This window comes from Hemitrygon akajei, chromosome 3, assembly GCF_048418815.1.
Source record: "Hemitrygon akajei chromosome 3, sHemAka1.3, whole genome shotgun sequence".
In the NCBI taxonomy this organism is placed as follows: Eukaryota; Metazoa; Chordata; class Chondrichthyes; order Myliobatiformes; family Dasyatidae; genus Hemitrygon; species Hemitrygon akajei.
In genome coordinates, this window is record NC_133126.1 from 187,421,416 (window position 1) to 187,445,357 (window position 23,942).

General features: G+C 44.1%; 1 protein-coding gene across 1 annotated transcript in view; it reads right to left on the reverse strand.

Annotated features, from left to right (window-relative positions):
* Positions 1 to 20,583: 20,583 nt before the first annotated feature.
* The window catches only part of mindy4b (MINDY family member 4B), a 49,030-nt gene continuing 45,671 nt past the window's right edge, over positions 20,584 to 23,942 (reverse strand). The window contains exon 12 of the mRNA XM_073038904.1: positions 20,584 to 21,280. Coding sequence (XP_072895005.1) covers positions 21,138 to 21,280 — 143 coding nt within the window. The 3' untranslated portion in view covers positions 20,584 to 21,137. The remainder of the gene's footprint in view (positions 21,281 to 23,942) is intronic.

The window sequence follows — 23,942 nt, forward strand, 5'->3', positions numbered from 1 at the left end:
TTAATGGAGACTGCTTTTGCCAGGAGGTGAATGGAATATGGCACTCATAACACCACTGGCCACTATGAGTACTTGGTGATGCCTTTCTATCTTTCCAACAGTCCAACCATTTTCCAAACCTTCATTAACAAGATCCTCTGAGACATGCTACACAGGTATGTGTTGACCTACCTCACCTTCTCCAAGGACTGGGGACCATGTCTGGCTGTCCACCCTAGATCTGCCCCTGCGCACTCACTCCCACAAGCTCTTGCCCCAGTCTGTCAAGATTACCCATAACAGCAATCCAGACACTTACAGTCTCCAGCTGCCACCATTCCTCAGGATCACGCCTACCTTTAACACATCCAGCCTCAAGCCCATTGTCCACAGACCTTTCAATCCACCTGAGCCTGCACCTCCAGAACCTAGGATGGTGGAAGGTGGTCCAGTGTACACAGTCTGCTGGCTGATGGATTCACATTGTTGTGGATAGGGTGTGTGGTACCTTGTTGACCGGGAATGGTATGGCCCAGAGGAGAGGTCTTGGGTGCCATTCAGTTACATTTTGGATCCAGCGCTCTTCAAGGAATTCCACCGAACCCATCTGGATCATCTTGGGCCGTCACAGGCTGGCTGTAGAGGGCAGGGGAGCTGGGTCCTTTCAGGCTGCACATGCAGACTCCTCTCAGACTCCATTCAGCTCACAGAAGTCACCAGTCACTTATACCTAACTCATCACCTGTAACCTATTTAATCCCGGCTCTCATCCACAGTCCTTGTTCACCCATTCAGCCAGCCAGCCTCACCCAACTGCTCCTAGACTTTGTTTACCTTGTTGAAGCTCTATAAATCTCTGGTTAGACCACACTGGGAAGATAGTGTTCAGTTCTGGTCGCCTCATTATAGGAAGGCTGTGGAAGCTTCAGAGAGTTTACAGAGGAGGTTTATCAAGATGCTGCCTGGGTTAGAGAGCATGTCTTATGAGGAAAGACTGAGTGAGCTAGGGCTTTTCTCTTTGGATCGAAGGAGGTTGAGAGGTCATTTGATAGAGATGTAGGATAGGAGGCATCCATAAAGTGGACAGACAGTGTCTTTTTCCCCATGGTGGCAATGTCTAGTACAAAAAGGCAAAATGTTAAGGTAATTGCAGGAAAGTATAGGGGAGATGTCAGGTTTATTACACAGAGTAATAAGAGCATGGAATCCATTCCCAGCGGTGGACGCAGATACATTAGGGACATTTAGATAGTCAAATGGATGAAAGAAAAATGGAGGGTGATGTGGAATGGAAGGATTAGATTGACCTTGGAGTAGGTTAAAAGGTTGGTACAACATCATGGACCAAAGGACCTGTACTGTCCTAAACTATTCTATGTTCTATGTTCTTGATGATCAACTATTTATTTCTGGGGAGCATTCTTATTGACTTGTCACTGGATGAACTGGAATATAGTATTATGTAAATTATAATTGAATCTGCCTGGCAAGGAACTGGTTTTCAAGTCAAGTCAAGTCAAGTCACTTTTATTGTCATTTCGACCATAACTGCTGGTACAGTACACTGTAAAAATGAGACAACGTTTTTCAGGACCATGGTGTTACATGACACAGTACAAAAACTAGACTGAACTACGTAAAAAAAAAACAACACAGAGAGAAAAAAAACACACAACATCTACACCAGACTACAGACCTACCCAGGACTGCATGAAGTGCACAAAACAGTGCAGGCATTACAATAAATAATAAACAAGACAATAGGGCAGTAAGTTGGTGTCAGTCCAGGCTCTGGGTATTGAGGAGTCTGATAGCAAGGGGGAAGAAACTGTTACATAGTCTGGTCGTGAGAGCCCAAATGCTTCGGAGCCTTTTCCCAGATGGCAGGAGGGAGAAGAGATTGTATGAGGGGTGCATGGGGTCCTTCATAATGCTGTTTGCTTTGTGGATGCAGCGTGTAGTGTAAATGTCTGTGATGGCAGGAAGGGAGACCCCGATGATCTTCTCAGCTGACCTCACTATCCGCTGCAGGGTCTTGCGATCCGAGATGGTGCAATTTCCGAACCAGGCAGTGATGTAGCTGCTCAGGATGCTCTCAATACAATCCCTGTAGAATGTGGTGAGGATGGGGGGTGGGAGATGGACTTTCCTCGGCCTTCGCGGAAAGTAGAGACGCTGCTGGGCTTTCTTTGCTGTGGAGCTGGTGTTGAGAGACCAGGTGAGATTCTCCGCCAGGTGAACGCCAAGAAATTTGGTGCCCTTAACGAGCTCTACCGAGAAGCCGTCAATATTCAGCGGGGAGTGGTCGCTCCATACCCTCCTGAAGTCAACAACCATCTCTTTTGTTTTGTTCACATTCAGAGACAGGTTGTTGGCCGCTGCACCTCCTCTCTATAAGCTGACTCATCGTTCTTGCTGATGAGACCCACCATGGTGGTGCCATCATGGACACACGTGGTTTTGCATGCTTGCCTTCTGTTGCCTCATCAAGCTTTTCGTATAAAGTTTGACACAAACCCGTGTTAGGCAACACGGTGTTGTAGTGGTTAGATTAATGCCATTACAATGGCAGTGACCCAGGTTCAAGTCCCATTGCTGACTGTAAAGAGTTTGTACATTCTCCCTGTGATCATGTGGACTTCCTCTGGGTGCTCCAGTTTCCTCCCTCACTCCCAAGTTGCATGGGTTGGGGTTAGTGAATTGTGGGTATGCTATGTTGGTGCTGGAAGCATGGCAGCACCTGTAGGCTGCCTCCAGCACATCCTCAAACCGTGCTGGTCATTAACACAAATGATACAATTCACTCGATGTTTCGATGTACATGTGCCAAATAAAACTAATTTTGAAATATAATTGTTAACTGCAGAATCAGTGATTGTTATTTCTGTTGCTTCTGAAAAGCATTTTGGAGAGTAAACTGGATCCTGAACTGATTCTTCAAACTATGGACTCACTCTCGAGGAATCTACAGTTCAAGGTCTCTATGTTACTTGTGCTTTCTTTTTTCTTTTTTGCGTTTCCAAATTGGTTGTTTGTGTGTAATTTTTTAATTGATTCTATTGTTTCTTTGTATCTACTGTGGATGCCTGCAAGAAAATGAATCTCTGGGCTGTATATGGTGCATTTTTGTAATTTATCAATAAAATTTACTTTGAACTTTGAATTGCAGAACATCTCATTCAATTTCACAGTTCTGAACCACAACTAGTCAAAGTCTTTAGTACTTAGTTCCTTTGGAACGTTAAGGCACTCATACATATCCACAAATCTGAAATAAGCTTAGTAATGGATGGCCAATCAGAAGGTGTCAATATTGTCAAACGCCTGTCTAAAATCTTTGTAGGCAATATCCACTGCCCTACCCTTATCAATCTTTCTCATCACCTTGTCAAAAAACTCTATCCAGTTGGTAAGGCACGACCTGCCCCATACAAAGCCATGATGCCCTCCCTAATTAGGCTCTGGCTTTCCAAATGCTCATATAACCTATCCCTAAGAATTCTCTCCAGCAATTTCCCTGCAACTGACATGAAACTCACCGGTCTATAGTTCCCAGGATTTCCCCTCATTCTCTTCTCAAATAGAGGTACAACATCAGCCACTCACCAGTCCTCTGGGACCTCGCCTGAGGCTAGAGAGGACACAAAGATACTAGCGAAGGCCCCAGCAACCTCGTCTCTTGCCTCCCTCAATAACCAGGGTAAATCCCATCAGGCCCTGGGGAACTTAGTCACCTTAATACTCATTAGGAGGCCCAACACTTCCTCCTCTTTGACCTCTAAATGCCCTAACATATTTATACACTCAGTACTGATTTGCATGTCCTTCATATCCTTTTCTTTGGTAAATACTGAAGCAAAGCACTCATTAAGTACTTTAGTCACATTCTCTGCAACCAAGCAGATGTTCCCACCCTTTATCCTTGAGTGGTCCCACCCTCTCCCTCTCCCTGTCAGAGAAAAGGTGTTCCTAATAAACTCTTCTTAGTCCCTGCTCGATACCCTTTTCACTTGCCCTACTCCTACTCTCACAAGCACCATTCCTATCCTTATCTATAACTATCCTGAACGTTAAGGAGTTGTGATCACGATTCCCTAACTGCTCACCCACTGAAAGTTCAGTCACCTGGCCAGGTTCATTATCCAACACCAGGTCCAGTACAGCCCCTCCTTTCATTGGACCGACCACATTTTGGTTTAACGAACCTTCCTGTATACACTTAACAAATTCTGCCCCATCTAAACCCCTTACAATAAGAAAGTCCCAGTTTATATTAGGGAAGTTGAAATCCCCCATGACAACAACCCTTTTATTTTTACACATTTCCTTAATCTGATTACATATCTGTTCCTCAATGTCCCGGTGGCTATTTGGGGTGTGTAGTACATTCCCATCAATGTGATTGCCCCCTTCCTATCCCTGAGTTCCACCCAATGAACTCAGTGTCTGAACCTCCCCCATTATGTCTCCCTAATATTAGTAACTACCACCCTCCCCCCTGCTGGCCTCTTCCTCTTTATTGTCTAAAAATTTGAAAACCTGGTACATTAATCACCCATTACTGCCCCTCTCTCAACCAAGTTTCAGTAATTGCTATAGCATCATAGTTCCATATATTGATCCATGCTCTAAGCTCATCACCCTTACACATAATACTCACTTAAAATATACACACTTTTAACTATCCAACCATCATACCTGTTATTTTGATTTTGTCTTTCAATATTGTTCCTGCTTTCTACCTTCTGCTCAGAACCTTCCCTTACTGACCTGGGGCTCTTCACACTCCTCGTGTGCTTCATTTGATCCTAACTTCTGAAGCTATACATACTTCTGCCCCTGCAAAACTAGTTTAAGCTCTCCCCAGCAGCAGCAGCAGCAGCAAACCTCCCGGCCAGGATATTGGTTCCCCTCTAGTTCAGGTGCAACCTGTTCCTCTTTTACACATCATTCCTTCCCCAGAAAAGGTTCCAGTGATCCAACAACTTGAAACCCTGCCCCTTGCACCACCTCCGCAGTCTCGCCTTCATCCACGTAATCACCGAATTCCAACCTGCGCTAACCCCTGGTACAGGAGTAATCTGGAGATTACAACCTTGGAGGTCCTTCTCTTCAACATCTTTTCTAACTCTACATACTCACTGTGTAGGACCTCTTCCCCTTTTCTGCCATGCCATTGGTATTCCTTGGTATATGCTATTCCTGATAGCAAAGATTACTGAAATAAAATGATGTTGGTTGAATCTCTGGAGTGGCAAATTTTGTTTGGTACTTACTAACTTATTAATTATAAAACTCACACTGTCTGTAAGGAGTTTGTCTATTCTCCGTATGACCACATGGGTTTCCTCCCACAGTCCAAAGCTGTGCAGGTTGGCCAGTTAATTGGTCACATGGTGTAATTGGACATTGCAAACTCATTGGGCTGGAAGGGCCTGTTACTGTCTGCTATCTCTAAAATAAAAATGAAAATCTATTTTTCCTCCCATGAAGGACTGAAGGAGTGCTGCCCTGTCAGAGGTGAAAATTTTTGGATGAGATGTTAAACCCAGGCTCCATCTACTGTTCCACATGGACGCAAAAGAGTGCATGATGCTATTTTTAAGACAAATAGGGCATGGCCCTTGGTATTGTGGCCAATTAACATCATTTTTTAAAAAAAGACTATTTATTATCGTGTTGCTGTTTTGTGGGACATTGCAGTGCTCCTGATTTTATTCATCACCATAGTGACTGCAGTTCAGAAATACACAATGTATTAACAGGCTGAGAAAGGCATCACAGCAATGCAGATTGAACGAGCTGCATGATAATAATCTGTATTTCGGTGCCAGGGGTTTCTGGCAAGCTAACTTTAGCATTCCATTATAGAGCTGGATAAAAATTTGGGCAGCCACAACCTGATTCTGGCCAGTGCTGAGGAGATTAAACCGGCAGTCATCAGCAAGAGGTCACATAGGATGGTACAAAGGTTGGAGAAGATTTTATTGGCTGGGACGACTGTGTGGAGAAACTTTATCATGAAGGTGGGAATGTTAAGTGTGATCTAGAGAAATGAGTTGAAGTCTAATGCAACTCTGGGGGCATTTTACAATGTTGTATGAGATAAACTGTTGAGCAGAATCGTAAGGTACGTACTGTATGTGTAACAGTACCAAGTCCACCCTCATAATATTGCCTGATTCTTTTTTGTCTCATCTTGCCTTCTGATGGAAATCTCAATCATAACCTTGGTACTTGTAGACAAATACTTTACTGTTCTCCAGAGGTGGTCTATCTAACACGGACTGTGTACCCCTTTAAGAATTGTATCATGTGTTCAATGGTTACCTGCAAATTTGCTATGAATGCTTCAGTGTAGATCTGGACAAAATCAGCCCGTTGTGTGGAATTAAACCACAGGAAAGATGTTTTCCCTCATAGCAGATGTTTGTTTAATGAAGAACAATGTCACGTAGCAATCTGATATTATTACAGGGCCAGCAACTCGAGTTCAATTCCCGCTGCTGGCTGTGAGAAACCTGTATGTTCTCCTGTGATCCTGTAGGTTTCCTCCAGGTGCTCTGGTTTTCTCCTATTTTCCAAAGATGTATGGGTCACATGGATGTGATTGGGCGGTGTGAGCTCATTGGGCCAGAAGGGCCTGTTACCGTGCTGTATCTCTAAATTAAAATTAAATGAAACCATTGCTAATTGGAATCAGTATTTCCAGTATCTTGAAATCAGTTACTGAGGCATAACTCTCATTGTATACACTCTGAACTTTACACACACTCGGACCACAGTGCTGATTTGCATTGTTTCTTCTGCTTTATCACCTCTGATCTTGCTGATGTAGATTGACACTTTGTAGAGCAAGACCTTGATTTCAAACTACTTTTGACATACTTTTCCAAATCCTCTGTAGCATCTCCCCTCCCATCCTGACATTACACTAACATATCTGCTTGACTCTAATTGTGGCCTCTTGCAACTCTGGTTTTGATTGGTCTGTCATTGGTGGCTGTGCCTTCAGCTCCAAAATTGCCTGGCCTAGCCTCTCTATCTCCCTCTGATATCTGGATATCTGTCAGTCTCTTAGAGATACAGCACAGTAACGGGTCTTTTGAGTCCAACAAGTCCACACCACTGAACCATGTGACTAATTATCCTACTAACCTGTACGTCTTTGGAATACAGCAGGAAGTCGGCAAACATTCGGGCTCTCACGGCCAGACTATGTAACAGTTTCTTCCCCCAAGCTATCAGACTCCTCAATACCCAGAGCCTGGACTGACACCAACTTACTGCCCTATTGTCTTGTTTATTATTTATTGTAATGCCTGCACTGTTTTGTGCAGTTTATGCAGTCCTGGGTAGGTCTGTAGCCTAGTGTAGTTTTTTTGTGTTGTTTTACGTAGTTCAGTGTAGTTTTTGTACGGTTTCATGTAGCACCATGGTCCTGAAAAACATTGTCTCGTTTTTACTATGTACTGTACCAGCAGTTATGGTCGAAATGACAATAAAAGTGACTTGACTTGAAACCCAAAGGAAACCCAAGTGGTCACGGGGAGAATGTACAAACTTCTTACAGACATCAGCAGAATTAAACCTGGATCACTGGCGCTATAATAGCGTTACGCTGACTGTGATGCTAGCGTGCCTCCCCAGGGTGTTCCTTAAAGCCTGTTCTTCAACGACTGCCTTTGGTCACTGAGCCTGAAACCTGTTGAGGCTCACAGCATTGAAACACCCAAAAGGGATTTTATTACATCAAAGGCTCTACCTGAATTCAACAGTATTGTGGGTTTGAGTCTCTTCCCAGAGTCTTAAGCACAAAATCCAGTTTGTTATTTCCCAAGCAGTACTGTAGGAAAGTTGTGTTGCCACAGGTGACATCTTTTGGTGTAAAATATTACACCATTGCTCAATCTCTGCACAATTTAAAGAAGGGTAGCGGGTTTTTCCCACTGCCTAACCAATCCATTCAATGTCTGCGGCGTCCGAAGATGACAGGAGACCTGTGTGGGAGAGTTTTTAAAGTGGAAGAGCCATTGCGCTGGGGCATTTCCGCCCTCTCGACCTCAGAAGTTTGCCTCCAGTGGTACAAACAAGCACCGTGAACTGGGATCTTCCTTGGATGCAATGGATGGCCGTGACGTCTTCTGTGCCTCGTCATGCCCTTCGCTCTCCACGGAGCGTTGCAGTACCGCCTTGCTGGCCGTTGGATCTCAACCGCCGAATCCGTCAGCGATGGCTTCGCACGCTAGGACAGGCATATCCCTAAAACACCAGGGTATGAGATTCACCGGACACCTTCACCCGGTTTAGCCCGCCTGTCGAAGCAGTCTACTGGGGTGTGGCCGCTGTCGCATGCGAATAGCTGCTTGGAGCCACAGGTGAGAGCAGAGTGTCCGGTGGGGACCAGAGGTGAGTGAGCTGTCCCAGAATGGACATGACAAGCCCCTTCACCAGAGGTGCTACCCCTCCCAGAACACCCCAAACACCCCTAACCAATGCCTACCTCCATGTCACAATTCCAAAGGTGGCAATATAGCTTTTATCAACTCGCTCTTCTACATTCAGAGATTTTCCATATTTCTGCTTTGAAACATTTGGGGTTATGGAAGATGCTGTGTCGAAGTCCCAGAATCACAGCGTTAAACAGAACAGAAACAGGCCATTTGGACCAACTCGTTAGTCCCCAATCTGGTTGCATTTGCCTGCATTTGGCCGACATCTTTTTGAACTTGCCCAATCCGTGCACCTGTCTGTAGCGTAGTGTGGGCCTCTATTAGTCTCAATAGACCATGGATTTGCGCCTTGGAAAGTTTCCAGGGCGCAAGCCTGGGCAAGGGTTTTTTTTGTGGGAGACCGGCAGTTGCCCGAGCTGCAAGTCTCCGTTCTCCACGCCACCGACGTTGTCCAAGGGAGGTGTGGTGAACTAGATATACCTGTCTGACTGCTCCTGTGGCTCCTCCCAAGACCCTGCTGACTACCCCTGTGGCTCCTCCCACAGACCCCTGTATAAAGGCGACTGTGGCCTGCTGCTCTCCCTCATTTTCCCCAGGATGTAGTGTTGTTCTTCAGTCAATAAAAGCCGATATCTCACTTCCTAAGTCTCGGCGTGAGTTATTGATGGTGCATCAGGAGGTGCATTAGGCACCTGTCTAAAAGGCTTTTAAATGTTGTAATTGTTTCTGTCTCTATCACTTCCTCTGGCAGCTCATTTCAGAATCAGGTTTAATATCACCGGCATATGCCATGAAACTTGTTGTTATGTGGCAGCAGTACATTGCAATACAGTACATAATAATAAAAATCTAATTTGCAGTAAGTATATATACACACACACACACACACACACACACACACACACACACACACACACACACACACACACACACACACACAATTACATGTGTAATGAAAAAAGAGAATAAAAAAGTAGTGAGTTAGTGTTCATGGGTTCAAAGTCCATTTAGAAATTGCTGGCAGAGGAGAAGCTTTTCCTGAATTGCTGAGCTTGTGTCTTTACACTTCTGTACCTCCTTCCTGATGGCAGCTTGTTTGTGAGTTTCAACATGCTGTTTGGACAATCTAAACGCTGACCCAGTTAGACTGGAAAGGCATGGTGTTGAGAGTCGGGTGAGGTGAGATTGCTCCGGTTGCCGAATTGATTTGGAGAGGTTGAGAATGGCTTCTCCGGCAGCAAAATCTGGGCCCGGAGCGATTCGCCATGGCGGGGCCCAGTTCCCAGTGCGAGGCACGGACAATTTAAACGCTGGTCCAGATAGTCTGGGATCTCCTCTCTCCGCGATGCTAAGGATTTGAGACTGCCCCCAGGCGCCGTGCTTCCTGTCTGCGAACGGTGGCCACTTCATTAGGTACCTAATAGACTGTTATTGTTGCTGCTGTCGCTGCTTGTGTTGTTCTGCTGGTCCATGTGGACCTGCCACGTCAGTGCCAGAATATATAGTGACACTTGCAGGCTGTCCCCCAAGCACTTCCTTTAGCTGTGTTGGTTGTTAATGCAAACAACTCATTTCACTGTTTGTTTCAACGTCAAAGTGACAAATAGTTGAATCTGAGTCTGAATCTTATTGAGTCATAGATTCATACAGCAGAGAAACAACGCTTTCAGCACACCCCGTGCCTGCGGACCCTTTCGCCTGTTGATATTAATCCCGTTTATCTGTGTCAGGTCTCTGTCCTGCAGTGCCTTGTCTGTCTGAATGTCTCTCTGAAAGTTCCTTAAACATAATAATTTTATCAATTCCACCTATTGCTTCAGCAGCACATTCCAGATATCAGGTGCTCTCTGTTAGTTAGCATTCTGCATCAGAGCTGAAGACACACATTTTAGCGGCCCAGTGACAGTGAAGCTGGTGATTAGCCTCAGCTCAGTAGTAACCCCCTCGCCTCTGTGCTCAGAACACCGAGGCTTCCAGACTCATTTAGGAAACCTGGAGTGTATACTCAGTGGCCGCTTTGTTAGGGGTCTCCGGTACCTAATAAAGTGGCCACTGAGTGTATGTTCGTGGTCTTCTGCTGTTGTAGCCTGTCCATTTCAAGGTTCAGCATGTTCCACGTTCAGAGCTGCTCCTCTGCCCACCACTGTTGTAATGTGTGGTTATTTGAGTTACTGTCACCTTCCTATCATCCTCCTCTGACCTCTCTCATTAACAAGGCATTTTTGCCCACAGAACTGCCATCCACTGGATTTTATTTTGTTTTTTGCGCCATTCTCTGTAAACTCTGGAGACTGTTGTGGGTGAAAATCCCAGGAGATCAGCAGTTTCTGAGATACTCGAACCACCCTGTCTGGCGCCAACAATCATTCCATGGTCAATGTCACTGAGATCACATTTCCGTCCCCATTCTGGTGTTTCATCTGAACAACAACTGAACCTCTTGACCATGTCTGTATGCTTTTATGCAGTGAATTGCTGCCACGTGATTGGCTGATCAGATATTTGTATTAACAAGCAGGTGTACAGGTGTACCTAACGTTTTAGGAACAGGTTCTTTCCCTCCATTATCAGATTTCTGAATGGACAATGAACCCATGAACACTGAACGTATAAAGTGGCCACTGAATGTTTAAAAGCAAGGATGTAATGCTGAGATTTTATGAGGCATTGGTCAGACTGCACTTGGAGTATTGTGAGCAGTTTTGGGCCCCTTATCTAGGAAAGGATAGACTAGTACTGGAGAGGGTCCAGAGGAGGTTTACCAGAATGATCCTGGCAATGAAATGGTTAATGTATGAAGCGTGTTTGATGGCTCTGAGCCTGTAGTCAAGTCAAGTCACTTTCATAAAAAAAACAACTACACTAGACTACAGACCTACCCAGGACTGCATAAAGTGCACAAAACAGGGCAGGCATTACAATAAATAATAAACAGGACAGTAGGGCAAGGTGTCAGTCCAGGCTCTGGGTATTGAGGATTCTGATAGCTTGGGGGAAGAAACTGTTACATAGTCTGGTCGTGAGAGCTCAAATGCTTTGGTGCTTTTTCTATAATAACAACCCCTCTCATCTATGTCAACACCTCTCATCTGCCATTTTTTCTCAACATGCTTTTTACCAGATGGCAGGAGGGAGAAGGACATCTTCAACATCTCCCTGAGCAGCGCCACCATTCCAACGTGCTTCAAGGACGCCACCATCATCCCTGTGCCGAAGAAGTCTTCAGTGTCCTGCCTCAGTGACTACTGTCCCATTACACTCACATCCATCATCATGAAGTGTTTCGAGAGGCTCGTCATGAGGCATATCAAGACCCTGCTGCCCCCCTCACTGTACCCACCGCAGTTTGCATACCATCCCAACTGCTCATCAGACGATGCCATTGCCATCACCCTCCACCTGGCCCTAACCCACCTGGACAAAAAAGACACATACGTTCGGATGCTGTTCATAGACTTCAGTTCAGCATTCAACACAATCATCCCTCAGAAACTGATTGGAAAGCTGAGCCTACTGGGCCTGAACACCTCCCTCTGCAACTGGATCCTAGACTTCCTGACTGTGAGACCTCAGTCAGTCTGGATCGGGAGCAGCATCTCCAACACCATCACACTGAGCACGGGGGCCCCCCAGGGCTGTGTGCTCAGTCCACTGCTGTTCACTCTGCTGACCCATGACTGTGCTGCAACACACAGCTCGAACCACATCATCAAGTTCGCCGATGACACGACTGTGGTGGGTCTCATCAGCAAGAACGATGAGTCAGCTTACAGAGAGGAGGTGCAGCGGCTAACGGACTGGTGCAGAGCCAACAACCTGTCTCTGAATGTAAACAAAACAAAAGAGATGGTTGTTGACTTCAGGAGGGCATGGAGCGACCACTCCCCGCTGAACATCGACAGCTCCTCGGTAGAGATCGTTAAGAGCACCAAATTTCTTGCATCCTGAGCAGCTGCATCACTGACTGGTTTGGAAATTACACCATCTCGGATCGCAAGACCCTGCAGCAGATAGTGAGGTCAGCTGAGAAGATCATTGGGGTCTCTCTTCCCGCCATCACGGACATTTACACTACACGCTGCATCCGCAAAGCAAACAGCATTTTGAAGGACTCCACGCACCCCTGTCCTGTATTCCTGGAGTTTAGAAGAATGACGGGGAATCTCATTGAAACTTAATGCATATTGAAAAACGTAGAAAGAGTGGACATAGAGTGGATGTTTCCTATAGTGTGGGAATCTAGAACCAGAGGGCAGAGCCTCGGAATAGAAGGACATTCCTTTAGAACAGAGATGAAGAGGAATTTCTTTAGCCTGAGAGTGGGGAATCTCTGGACTTCATTACCACAGACGGCTGTGGATTCCAGGTCATTGGGTATATTTAAATTAGAGTTTGATAGGTTCTTGATTAGTAAGGGTATCAAAGGTTACCTGGAGAAGGCAGAAGAATGGGATTAAGAGAGATAATAAATCAACCATGATAGAATAGCGGAGAAGACTCGATGGGCCAAGTGGTTGAATTCTGTTCCTATGTCTTATGGTCCTATATTAAATGAATTCTTCACCTCCAGGTCAATCTGCATCACCTCTTTTGGGGAAATACTGTATGTAATTTTAGCCCTGAGTATCTCTATTTTATAACACTTTCCAGGGTTTTCCTCTTTACTGTGTGGGTGCTGCCCTGGTTTAATTTACCAAAATGCAACATTTTTGCACTTGGCCATCTGCCATTGATTGGCACACTTTCCCAGTTTATAGATTCATGGACTCATTGAGTAATACAGAATAGAAACAGGTCCTTCGGCCCAACTCATCCAAGGTGCCCAGTTAAACCACTCCCATTTGCTTGCTTTTGGCTAATATCCTGCCAAACCTTCCCTATCCATGTTCCTGCCCCAGTGTCTTTTAAATGTTGTTAATATACCTGCCTCAACCACTCCCACTGGCAACTTGTTCTATTTATGTAACATGGAGAAATTGCCCCTCAGGTCCTTTTATAAATCTTTTTCCTCTCGCCTTAAGCGTTTGCCCTCGAGTTTTTGATTCTTTTTTCTTGAGAGAATGATAATATGAAGTTTTAATTCAAGTCTTTCCTAACAGTACAGCTACTGTACAATCTCCAGTGCCAAAATGATTTAAATTGTGAGTTATGTCAAATGAGTTGTTTTATAAAGCCGGCTTACCTGCTGTTTATATCCAGCAGCTACTGCCGATGGACACATTTCTTGGCTGTTAACTAACTGATTACAGTTTCTGGATCCTGCAAAGTTCCCATTGGACTTATAACTGGTGAGTAAGATTTCCAGTGCTAGGTTAGAATCAGAATCAGAATTAATATTACTGACATGCATTGTGAAATTTGTTTTTTTTTGCAGTAGCAGTACAATACATAAAGAACTTAAAATTACAATTATATAAGAAGTGCAAGGAGAGAAAAAAATAATGTGGTAGTGTTCATGGGTCCATTGTCCATTTAGCAATCTGATGGTGGAGGGAAATAAGCTGTTCCTAAAATGTTGAGTGTGTGTCTTCAGGTCCCCGTACCTCTTCACTGAAGATAGCAATGAGAAGAGGTCACATCCCAGGTGACTAGGGTTCTCAATGACAAATGATTCCATCATCAGATGTCCTTGCGAAGAAAATGCTCTGCCCTGAAGAACAAGAAAAATTGTGCTGTGCTGTTTTAAAACTCTACCATTTCGTGATGAGCTTTATTTTTAACTTTAACATCTCGCTGTACTTCAACAGGTAGATAGTCGTCTGGGGTTCATTTTAAAAATAACTTGTCACCACTGTTATATTTGTAACTCCAAGTCATTAAACTAATTGAAAGAAAAAGATGGAAGTCTGAAATGTGAGTCTAATTTCATGTTAACTTTAAAGTGAGGCACACACGTATCACACGGTGGCATGATGAAGTATGCCATTTACGTACTTTTACATATACTCTGTAATGCATTAAAGAATGCTTAATTCAGTGGGAAGAAGACAGCACTAGCGAACAATGTGGGCAATGGTTATATCTTTCAGACAGTTCGCAAAACTACTTCTTTTACTTCTTTCAAATATGATTCTGCCTCTGTTGGAACCTGCGAATTACATTTTGATGTTATGTCTTCAGGCCGTCTGATCCGGTACTTTGTTGACTGAGGGAATTTGTTGTGGGTTTGTACAGACTGTGCGGTCTGGAGACTAAGAAGCCTGGGGTTAGGGTGCGAGACCATGATCGACTCCATTTCTCACCGATCTTGCTTATTAAAGAGTTGGACAAAATTGAGATCAAAAGATGAAAGTGGGAGGTGAGCGGGTGTTCAGCACCGACTGCCTGTATTTGACTGGTCTCTCTCATGTACTTTGATGGTAAATTTATTTTGAACTTTGATTACTAAATTACACAAGACATTGCAGCTGAATGGATTGCAGGGAATTACTAATATTAATTTGACTATACTGAGAATGAATATAAGCTGTTTAATGAAATATCTTCCCTTCCAATGCTGCAGAATTTGGTCATCACTGCTGCAGTGTTGTCGCAGGAGCTTATCAGTATTAAAGCAATTTTTAATTAAACCTTCACATAGTGGCCGTTTACTGCCATCTATAGGTGAAACGCCAGCATTTGAAATGTGAAAGGGAGATGTGGACCATACAAAGCAATTTTAAAAGGCTTGAAATTGACTTATAATCTTTTTATACGATCAAGGATTGACAAAGCCATCTATTCGGGATTCGCTTGGATTTAGCTCTTTATCTCATAAAGCTTGATCAATCTGGACTGATATTGGATTCAGAAGACTTTGTGTTTATAATCTAAATGCTGTTGAACCTCTTTGATGCAGTTAAGCTCATTACTGCAGATTCTGCGGCAGCTGACAAGGTTGGGTGCCAAGTTTTCATTTCAATTACAACTAATCTGTTTTGAAGGAGATGCAGATGAGGTATTAGAGTTGTAGAGGACGCGACATTGCAACCACTTATGTGGTGAATAGGAATATACACTCAGTGGCCACCTCCTGCGCCTCAAGAAGTGGCCACTGAGTGTTTGTTCGTGGTCTTCTGCTGCTGTAGCCCATCCACTTCAAGGTCTGATATGTTGTGCATTCAGAGATGCTCTTCTGCGCACCACTGTTGTATCGTGTGATTATTTGAATTACTGTCGCCTCCCTGTCAGCTTAAACTGGTCTCTCCATTCACCTCTGACCTCTCTTATTAGCAATGCAGTTTTTCCCACAGAACTCCCGCTCATTGGATATTTTTTCCCCCGCAACATTCTCTGTAAACTCTCTAGAGTTGTGCATGAAAATCCCAGGAGATCAGCAGTTTTTGAGATACTCAAACCACCCTGTCTGGCACCAACCATCATTCCACAGTCAAAGTCACTTAGATCACACTTCTTCCCCATTCTGATGTTTGGCCTGAACAGCAACTGAACCTCTTGACCACGTCTGCATGTTTTTATGCCTTGAGTTGCTGCCTTTTGATTGGCATTTGCATGAATGAGCAGATGTAGAGGTGTACCTAAAGTGGCCACGGAGTGTATGCTGTTTCTCCTTCTTGATCCCTCACTATTAGACTGACTGGCTGTTGCTAAATCTGGATGTATATAATTCTTGGAGGTTCCATTCACATGGCCCCTTGTCTCCAACTGCCCTTCCCCACTCTCCCACTAATATCACCAACACATTCAGACTCATGAGGCAATCCCTAGCCACATTCAATGTCAGGGTTACAGAGTCTTCATTACTCGTAGAGCAATTCAGGCCTGACAGTCAAATCGTACCTTCTGCTTCATGCCCAAGATGTTTAAAACAAATGACCAAGAGATATTCAAAAGAACTTTTTTTACAGAACACAAACACTCTATATTTAATGTTGTTCCCTGAGTTTAACAACATGATTTCTAGAGGAGGCCATTTAGACTCTGGAGACTGCTGCACCATTCTTGTGGTCGGAGTAGTGGGAGAGTATTGGGTTCTGTATCCACAAAGCTCCAAACTCAGAAGCAGATTTTAAACCCTGTCCAAGATACTGTAGGTATCTACGGGTACCCTCACTCTAGGGAGGTTGTATTGGATCAATCTACTCTTCAAGGGCTAGCTTACCTCTGTCTACCCACTGTGGCAAGGTCTAGCTGCCAATACCCACTGCTTGAGTGGTGGGTCCCCGTCCCCTACCAAGGAGCTAACAAAGTAGATTTATTTATTTATTGAGAAACAATGCCGGAATAGGCCCTTCTGGCCCTCGAGCCACGTCGCCTGGCAACCCCCCAATTTAATCCTAGCCTAATCATGGGACAATTTACAACGACCGTGTTGGGGAGGAAGCATTAAGAAGAGGGACGCCTCACGTCTTAATAAGCTGGTAAGGAAGGCGGGCTCTGTCGTGGGCAAAGTGCTGGAGAGTTTAACATCGGTAGCTGAGCGAAGGGCGCTGAGTAGGCTATGGTCAATTATGGATAACTCTGAACATCCTCTACATAGCACCATCCAGAGACAGAGAAGCAGTTTCAGCGACAGGTTACTATCGATGCAATGCTCCTCAGACAGGATGAAGAGGTCAATACTCCCCAATGCCATTAGGCTTTACAATTCAACCGCCAGGACTTAAGAACTTTTTAAAGCTATTATTAATGCTTTTTGAGATGGTGATTTAGATGCATATCATATTTTTTTTTACTGAGTTAAGTATTGTATGTAATTAGTTTTGCTACAACAAGTGTATGGGACATTGGAAAAAAGTTGAATTTCCCCATGGGGATGAATAAAGTATCTATCTATCTATCTATCTATCTATCTATCTATCTATCTATCTATCTATCTATCTAACCTACCAATCGGTACGTCTTTGGATGAGGGAGGAAACCGGAGCACCCAGAGGAAACCCATGCAGTCACGGGGAGAGCGTACAAACCCTGAGCAGGCAGTGGCGGGAATTGAACCCAGGTCGCCTGTACTGTAAAGCATTCTGCTAACCACTATGCTACCATGCTGCAAAGATTAAAAATATCTATATTTAATTTTACACATTTAAATTCAGACAAATAATTCTGAACATACATTTAACACCAACAGAGTATGTCTAATTTATAAAAGATTTCTGAATTACAAAGGATTACAAACTACAAAGAATTTCTGAACACAGGTATAGTTCCCAAGATCTAGAAAAACGTATCAACAAGTTTCAGATGAACAGGGTATCCTTTGTAGAAACTGAGGTTTGAGGAGTGAATTCTTGTTCTTTCTGTGTTTGCCTTGTCATTCTAAACAATCCCAAAACTGTGATGGTAATTATACAAATTTGTACTAGATATCACTGCATGTGATGCTTTCCAGACACATCTGCTGGGACAAATGATCTTAAAGCTTCTGGCAGAAGAGATCAATTAATGTTGTGAGGGCTCGCTCCCTGAGTACTCACAATCCCACCTTGTAACCATGTTTCATACACACGAGAAAATCTGCTGATGCTAGAAATCCAAAGTAACACACACAAAATGCTGGAGGAACTCAGCAGGTCAGGCAGCATCGATGGAAGGAAATAAACAGTGTCACTCCCCAACTCTTCCTGCGCTACATTGACGACTGCATTGGTGCTGCTTCCTGCACCCATGCTGAGCTCATCAATTCCATCAACTTTGCCTCCAACTTTTCACACTGCCCTTAAACTTACTTGGTCTTTTCTCGATCTCTCTGTCACTATCTCTAGAGACAGTCTGTACACTGATATATTTTATAAACCCACTGACTCTCACAGCTATCTGGACTATACCTCTTTCCACCTTGTCGCTTGTAAAAATGCCATTCCCTTCTTTCAGTTCTTCAATCTCCACCATTTCTGCTCACAGGATGAGGCTTTTCATTCCAGAACTACCAAAATGTCCTCCTTCTTCAGAGAAAGGGGCTTCCTTTCCTCCACCATCAATGCTGCCCTCACCTGTATCTCTTCCATTTCGTGCACATCTGCCCTCACCCCATCCTCCCACTGCTACACCAGGGATTGGGTTCCTCTGTCCTCACCTATCACCCCACCAGACTCCACATCCAGCACATAATTCTCCATAAGTCCCACCATCTCTGATGGAATCCCACCACTAAGCGCATCTTTCACACCCCCCCCCCCCCCACCGCCACATTCCACTTTCTGCAGGGACTTCCATGCAATTCCTTACTACCTTCCTCCGTGTGTATTCTCATTTAGACTGCGGGTCTTAGAAATTGAACAATTAGGCTCCTTCAGTAGTTTGTAAGGACAATCTCTTTGGATGACCAATTGAAAATCGCAGCATTTAAAACAAAGTATTTCAGAATGCGGTATGAAATGATCGATTTAATAATAAGGTACTTCACACTTAACACTAGGGTTTGCTGTGTTGTGTATTAATTTTGTCCTGCCTTTATAAATCTAATGTTAATAATCTTGAGTATTTCTAACTCTGTGGCAGCCAAGATCCCCACCTGAGTTTGTCCCATATGTCTGAGTTTACCCCATTTCCCTCTCTTCTCACTACTACCATCAGGCGGGTGAGGGGCAGGAGTCTTGGACCCCACACAGCAGTTCCAGTAACAGTCGTTGCCCTACAACCATCAGGCCCCTGGACCAGTGGGGTGGCTCGGATCGCCAGAGTGCTGAGCCGACTCACTTTCAGGGACTCTGCTGCTCATGTTCTCAGTATTATTTATTTACTTTCAAAATTATTGCACAATGGGTGCTTGTTGGTCTTCATAATGTCATGGATTCTATTATTTGTCTTTATTAAATGAGTCACATGGTTGTATATGGTACACATACTTTGATAATAAATTTACTTTGAACATTGAAATTTATATATAGCCAAATTAAATTTAATTGTGGAGTCTCATTCCTAAAAATATCAGATTCTTTTTCTAATGTTTCATGTGTTTGTCCCAACCTCCTTTCTAGTAATCCAATATTTTTCTTTATTTTGATGTTCCTGATTTAATATTGTGTTGATCCTCCTGAATTCACTCGCCTCCTTTTCCCTTCTCGTGTTAACCTCCCAGTTCATGGCTGATTAAGGAGATACCTCGTTGGTTGCCCTGTTCACTCTGCTCCAGGTATCCATCGCAGAGGTATTAAAAGCTCAGGAAGCTTGTGAGAATTTGTTTTTACTTACTTACCCCTCCACTTATCTTCGATTCATCCGCAGACTTTGCCACAAAGCCATCAATTTCATTATCCAAATAATTGACAAACAATGTGAAAAGTAGCAGTCCCAATATTGACCCCTGAGGAACATCACTAGTCACAGGCAGCCAACCAGAAAAGGCCCCTTTTATTCCCACTCGCTGGCTCCTGCCTGTCAGTATCCATGCCAGTATCTTTCCTGTTACCTCATAGGATCTTATCCTGTTAAGCAGCCTCACGTGTGGTACCTTATCAAATGCCTTCTGAAAATCCAAGTTAATGACATCCACTGCCTTTTCCTTGTCCACCCTACCTGTTACTTCCTCAAAGACCTCTAACAGATTTGTCAGGCATGATTTCCCTTTACAGAAACCACGGTGAATTTGACTTATTTTATCATTAGTTTCTAAGGACCCGGAAACCTCATCCTTAATAATAGACTCCAACACTTCCCCACTCTGAGGTGAGGCTAGCTGGCCTATGGTTTCCTTTCTTTGCCTTCCTCTCTTCTTAATGAGTGGAGTGACATTTGCAATCTTCCAGTCCTCTGGGACCATACCAGAGTCAAGTGATTCTTGAAAGATCATGACCAATGCATCTGCCATCTCTTCAGCAACCTCTCTCAGGACTCTGGGATGTAGTCCAACTTGTCCAGGTGACTTATCCACCTTAAGACTTTTCCGTCTGCCCAGCCCTTTTTCCTTTGTAACAGCAATGGCACTCACTCCTGCTCCCTGACACTCATGGACCTCTGGCACACCGCTAGTGTCTTCCACAGTGAAGACAAATGCAAAGTACCCTTTAAGTTCATTTGCCTTTTCTTCCCCCATTACTACCTCACCAGCATCGTTTTCCAGTGGTCCAATATCAACTCTTCACATAACTGAGGGGGGTGGGCTGGTATCACTGGAAGTTTGAGAAATCGATGGTAATGTCCCCCAACCCGCTCACCCTTTTCTGCATTCCCTATCCCCTTTCCCCTCCCTCACCTCACCTCATGTCTCCAATCAACTTCCCAGTTCTCTACTTCATCCCCCCCCTCCAGGTTTCACCTATCACCTGGTGTTTCTCTCTCCCCTCCTCCCACCTTTTAAATCTACTCCTCAGCTTTTTTTCCCCAGTCCTGACGAAGAGTTTTGGCCTGAAACGTCGACTGTACTTTTTTCCATAGATGCTACCTGGCCTGCTGAGTTCCTCCGGCATTTTGTGTCTGTCGCTTGGATTTCCAGCATTTTCTCTTGTTTTTGAGTTTTGCACAGTACTGTATTTGTCAATGTGTATATGACATGGTGTTTTGATACTCTTGCAGAATTTGAGTTACTTTGTGCGCTCTTTGTAAGGTCCAATCATTTGCTGAGTTTTCAGCAACTTATTGATCCAACCCTTTTAAAAATACTAGGGAAGAGAAAGTTGAAGCAAGGTTCCAGTAGTAGCAGAAGATGGGATCAAAGACCAGTACCAAGGAGTTGAGTATTTGAGCTTGCCAATCCTTTGTCTCCCAACACAACAGGGTTGGTCAGTTGTCGGCTATTGTCAGACAGAGTTCTGCGATGTCCCGGCTTTAGTAGAACGGAACTGTGCCATTCCAGTCAACTGCAGCTCCTTCCCACTTGGTGCGAATGGTCATCAGCACTGAAGGGGTCCTCTTCTCGGGATCATCTTCCTTCCCATGCATCCCCTCTTCCCAGTGATGAGAGTGAGTATCTGCAAGATGAGGGGGAGAAAGAATACCATTTGAGAATTCTGTTGGGAGTGTGAGGGAATCAGGACAGAGACACAAAGAGCAATCATTGCTGAGCTCCTCACATTGGGAATGGAATCAACATTGACTGCAAAAAATGAAGTTCCAAGATGTAGTAAAGAAAGAGGAGGAGAGAAAAAAAGGATTGAGCTTTTCATAGAGTTATAATGTCATTGAAAACTACAGCACAGGGACAGGCCCTTCAGTCCATCTAGTCTGAGCCGAACCATTTAAACTGCCTACTCCCATTGACCTGCACCTGGACCATAGCCCTCCTTACCCCTCCCATCCATGTACTATCCAAACTTCTCGTAATCATCGAAATTGAAATTGCATCAAAGTTTTCTCTCATGTCCCCTTAAACATTTTACCTTTTACCCTGAACTCATGACCTCCAGTCCTAGTCTCACCCAACCTGAGTGGAAAAAGCCTGCTTGCATTTACCCTCTCTATACCCCACATAATTTTGTATCCCTCTGTCAATTCTCCCCTCAACCTTCTACGTTCTAGGGAATAAAGTTGTAACCTATTTGACTTTTCCTTATGACCCAGGTCCTCCAGCCCTGGTAACGTCCTTGTAAATTTTCTCTGTACTCTTTCAATCTTATTTACATCCTTCCTGTAGGTAGGTGACCAAAACTGGACACAAAACGTTATTCGTTTTCACACCTATGTCAGGATGTCCTGATGTATTCTGTGGGACTTCATCACGGTCCAGCTCATTGAGTCAGCACAGAAACAGGCCCTTCTAGTCCATGCCGAACTGTTATTCTGCCTCGTCCCATCAACCTGCATCTGGGCCATAGTCCTCCATTCCTATATTTATTCAAACTTCTCTTACATGTTGCACTCAAACCCACATCCATGACTTCCGCTGGTAGCTTATCCGCACTCTCACCACCCTCTGAATGAAGAAGATCCCCTGTAGGTTCCCCTTAAAAATTACACCTTTCAACCTTAACCAATGACTTTTACTTCTAGTCTAACCTAACATCAGTGGAAAAGGACTGCTTGCACTTACCCCAGTATATACCTTTATAATTTTGTATACCTCTAACAAATCACCCCTCAACCTCCTATGGTCCAAGGAATGAAGTCTTAGCCTTATGTAAGTGAAGTACTGAGAGATGTTTGCAACATTATAATGTGGTGAAGTTAATTGATTCTGCTGCATTATTTCTGAATTGCTTCTCCCGTCACTTACACTCTCATCCCCAACTCATAAGTTTATAGGATTGTCAACCTCAATGAGGTCGCATCAACAGCAGAGAGCATGTCCGTTCTGAACTGGTGATGCTGGTTGAAGCATTAACTTTAATAGGGCTCCCCAGCTCTTCAAAACAAAGCTGGAAGATCGTTTATATTCACCTGAGAGGGCTAAAGCAGACCCTGGTCTAATGTTCCATCCAAATTTCATTGTATCGGACAGTGTAGCACTCCCTCTGCACTGACCAGGTCAAGAACTGCTACATCCCTTCAACCACTCCATTCCTGAACCCACCAGAACAACACTAATTATTACAATTCAGTAATACTGTAACCGCTTTGATCACTTTGCACTAAAATGGATTTTAATTATGTTCGAATTGTGTTCTTACGTAAAAAATTGCAGTTGATCTACGTTTAAGATTTTCTTATGAATTCTGCTTATATGATGGTATATATGTAATGCCCTGGTTCACATCTTTACTGTTATGCTGTAGAAATTTCACTTAGCCGCTCTGTAAGAGCTGTCCTGCTCTCAGCTTGTTTGGGCTATTGTTGAAGATAAGGGATGATGTGGGATGTGTGCCATCCAATGAGTGGGAGGTTTGCTTGGTGAGGGACAGTAAGGTTGGGCTTGGGGCTTTGGTTCGAGAGGAGATGAGAGAGAAGACACTGGGGAGAACCAGTTGTAGCATATGATCTGGTGGGAGACCCGTTTGTCCGGGATGGATTGTGAGTGGCGTTCGGAAATGTGGCGTGTGATTTCACGTTGACCGAGGGCCCAGCGCGTCAGTGACAGAGAAGTTCAAGATGATCCCCAACACGTGCATATTTGACTGTTTAATTAGAAGGGGCTCTTTTCTTTTTGTTCTTCTTCGCTAACCCTTCAGTTAAGATTCATAAGTTTATTTCCTTTAATCGTATGCAGGGCACTGTCTGTTATTTCGTGGCACTAATTTGTAACGGGGTAGCAAGTGACACAGCACCCTCACAAACCGGGGTTTGGGGTGGGATTGAGCGCGGCTCAATCTCACGAGTTTGACGAGGCCAGAGATTGCCTTCCCTAGACTTACACAGCCAAGGAAACCAAGGTTGTTTCATATCTGTGATGCTGCTACAAGTACATTCTTTATTGCACCTGTGCATACATATACTTGTGTACAAGACATAGGAGCAGAAATAAGCCATTTGGCCCATCAAGTCTGTTCTCCTCTTCCGTCATGGCTGATTTATTTCCCCTCTCAACCCCATTGTCTTGCCTTCTCCCTGTAACTTTTGACACTCTTATTCATCAAGAACCTATCAATCTCCACTTTAAGTATGCCCAATGACTTGGAATCCACAGCCGAAAATGGAAATGAATTCCACAGATTCACTAACCTCTGGCTAAAGAAATTCCTCCTCATCTTTGTTCTAAAA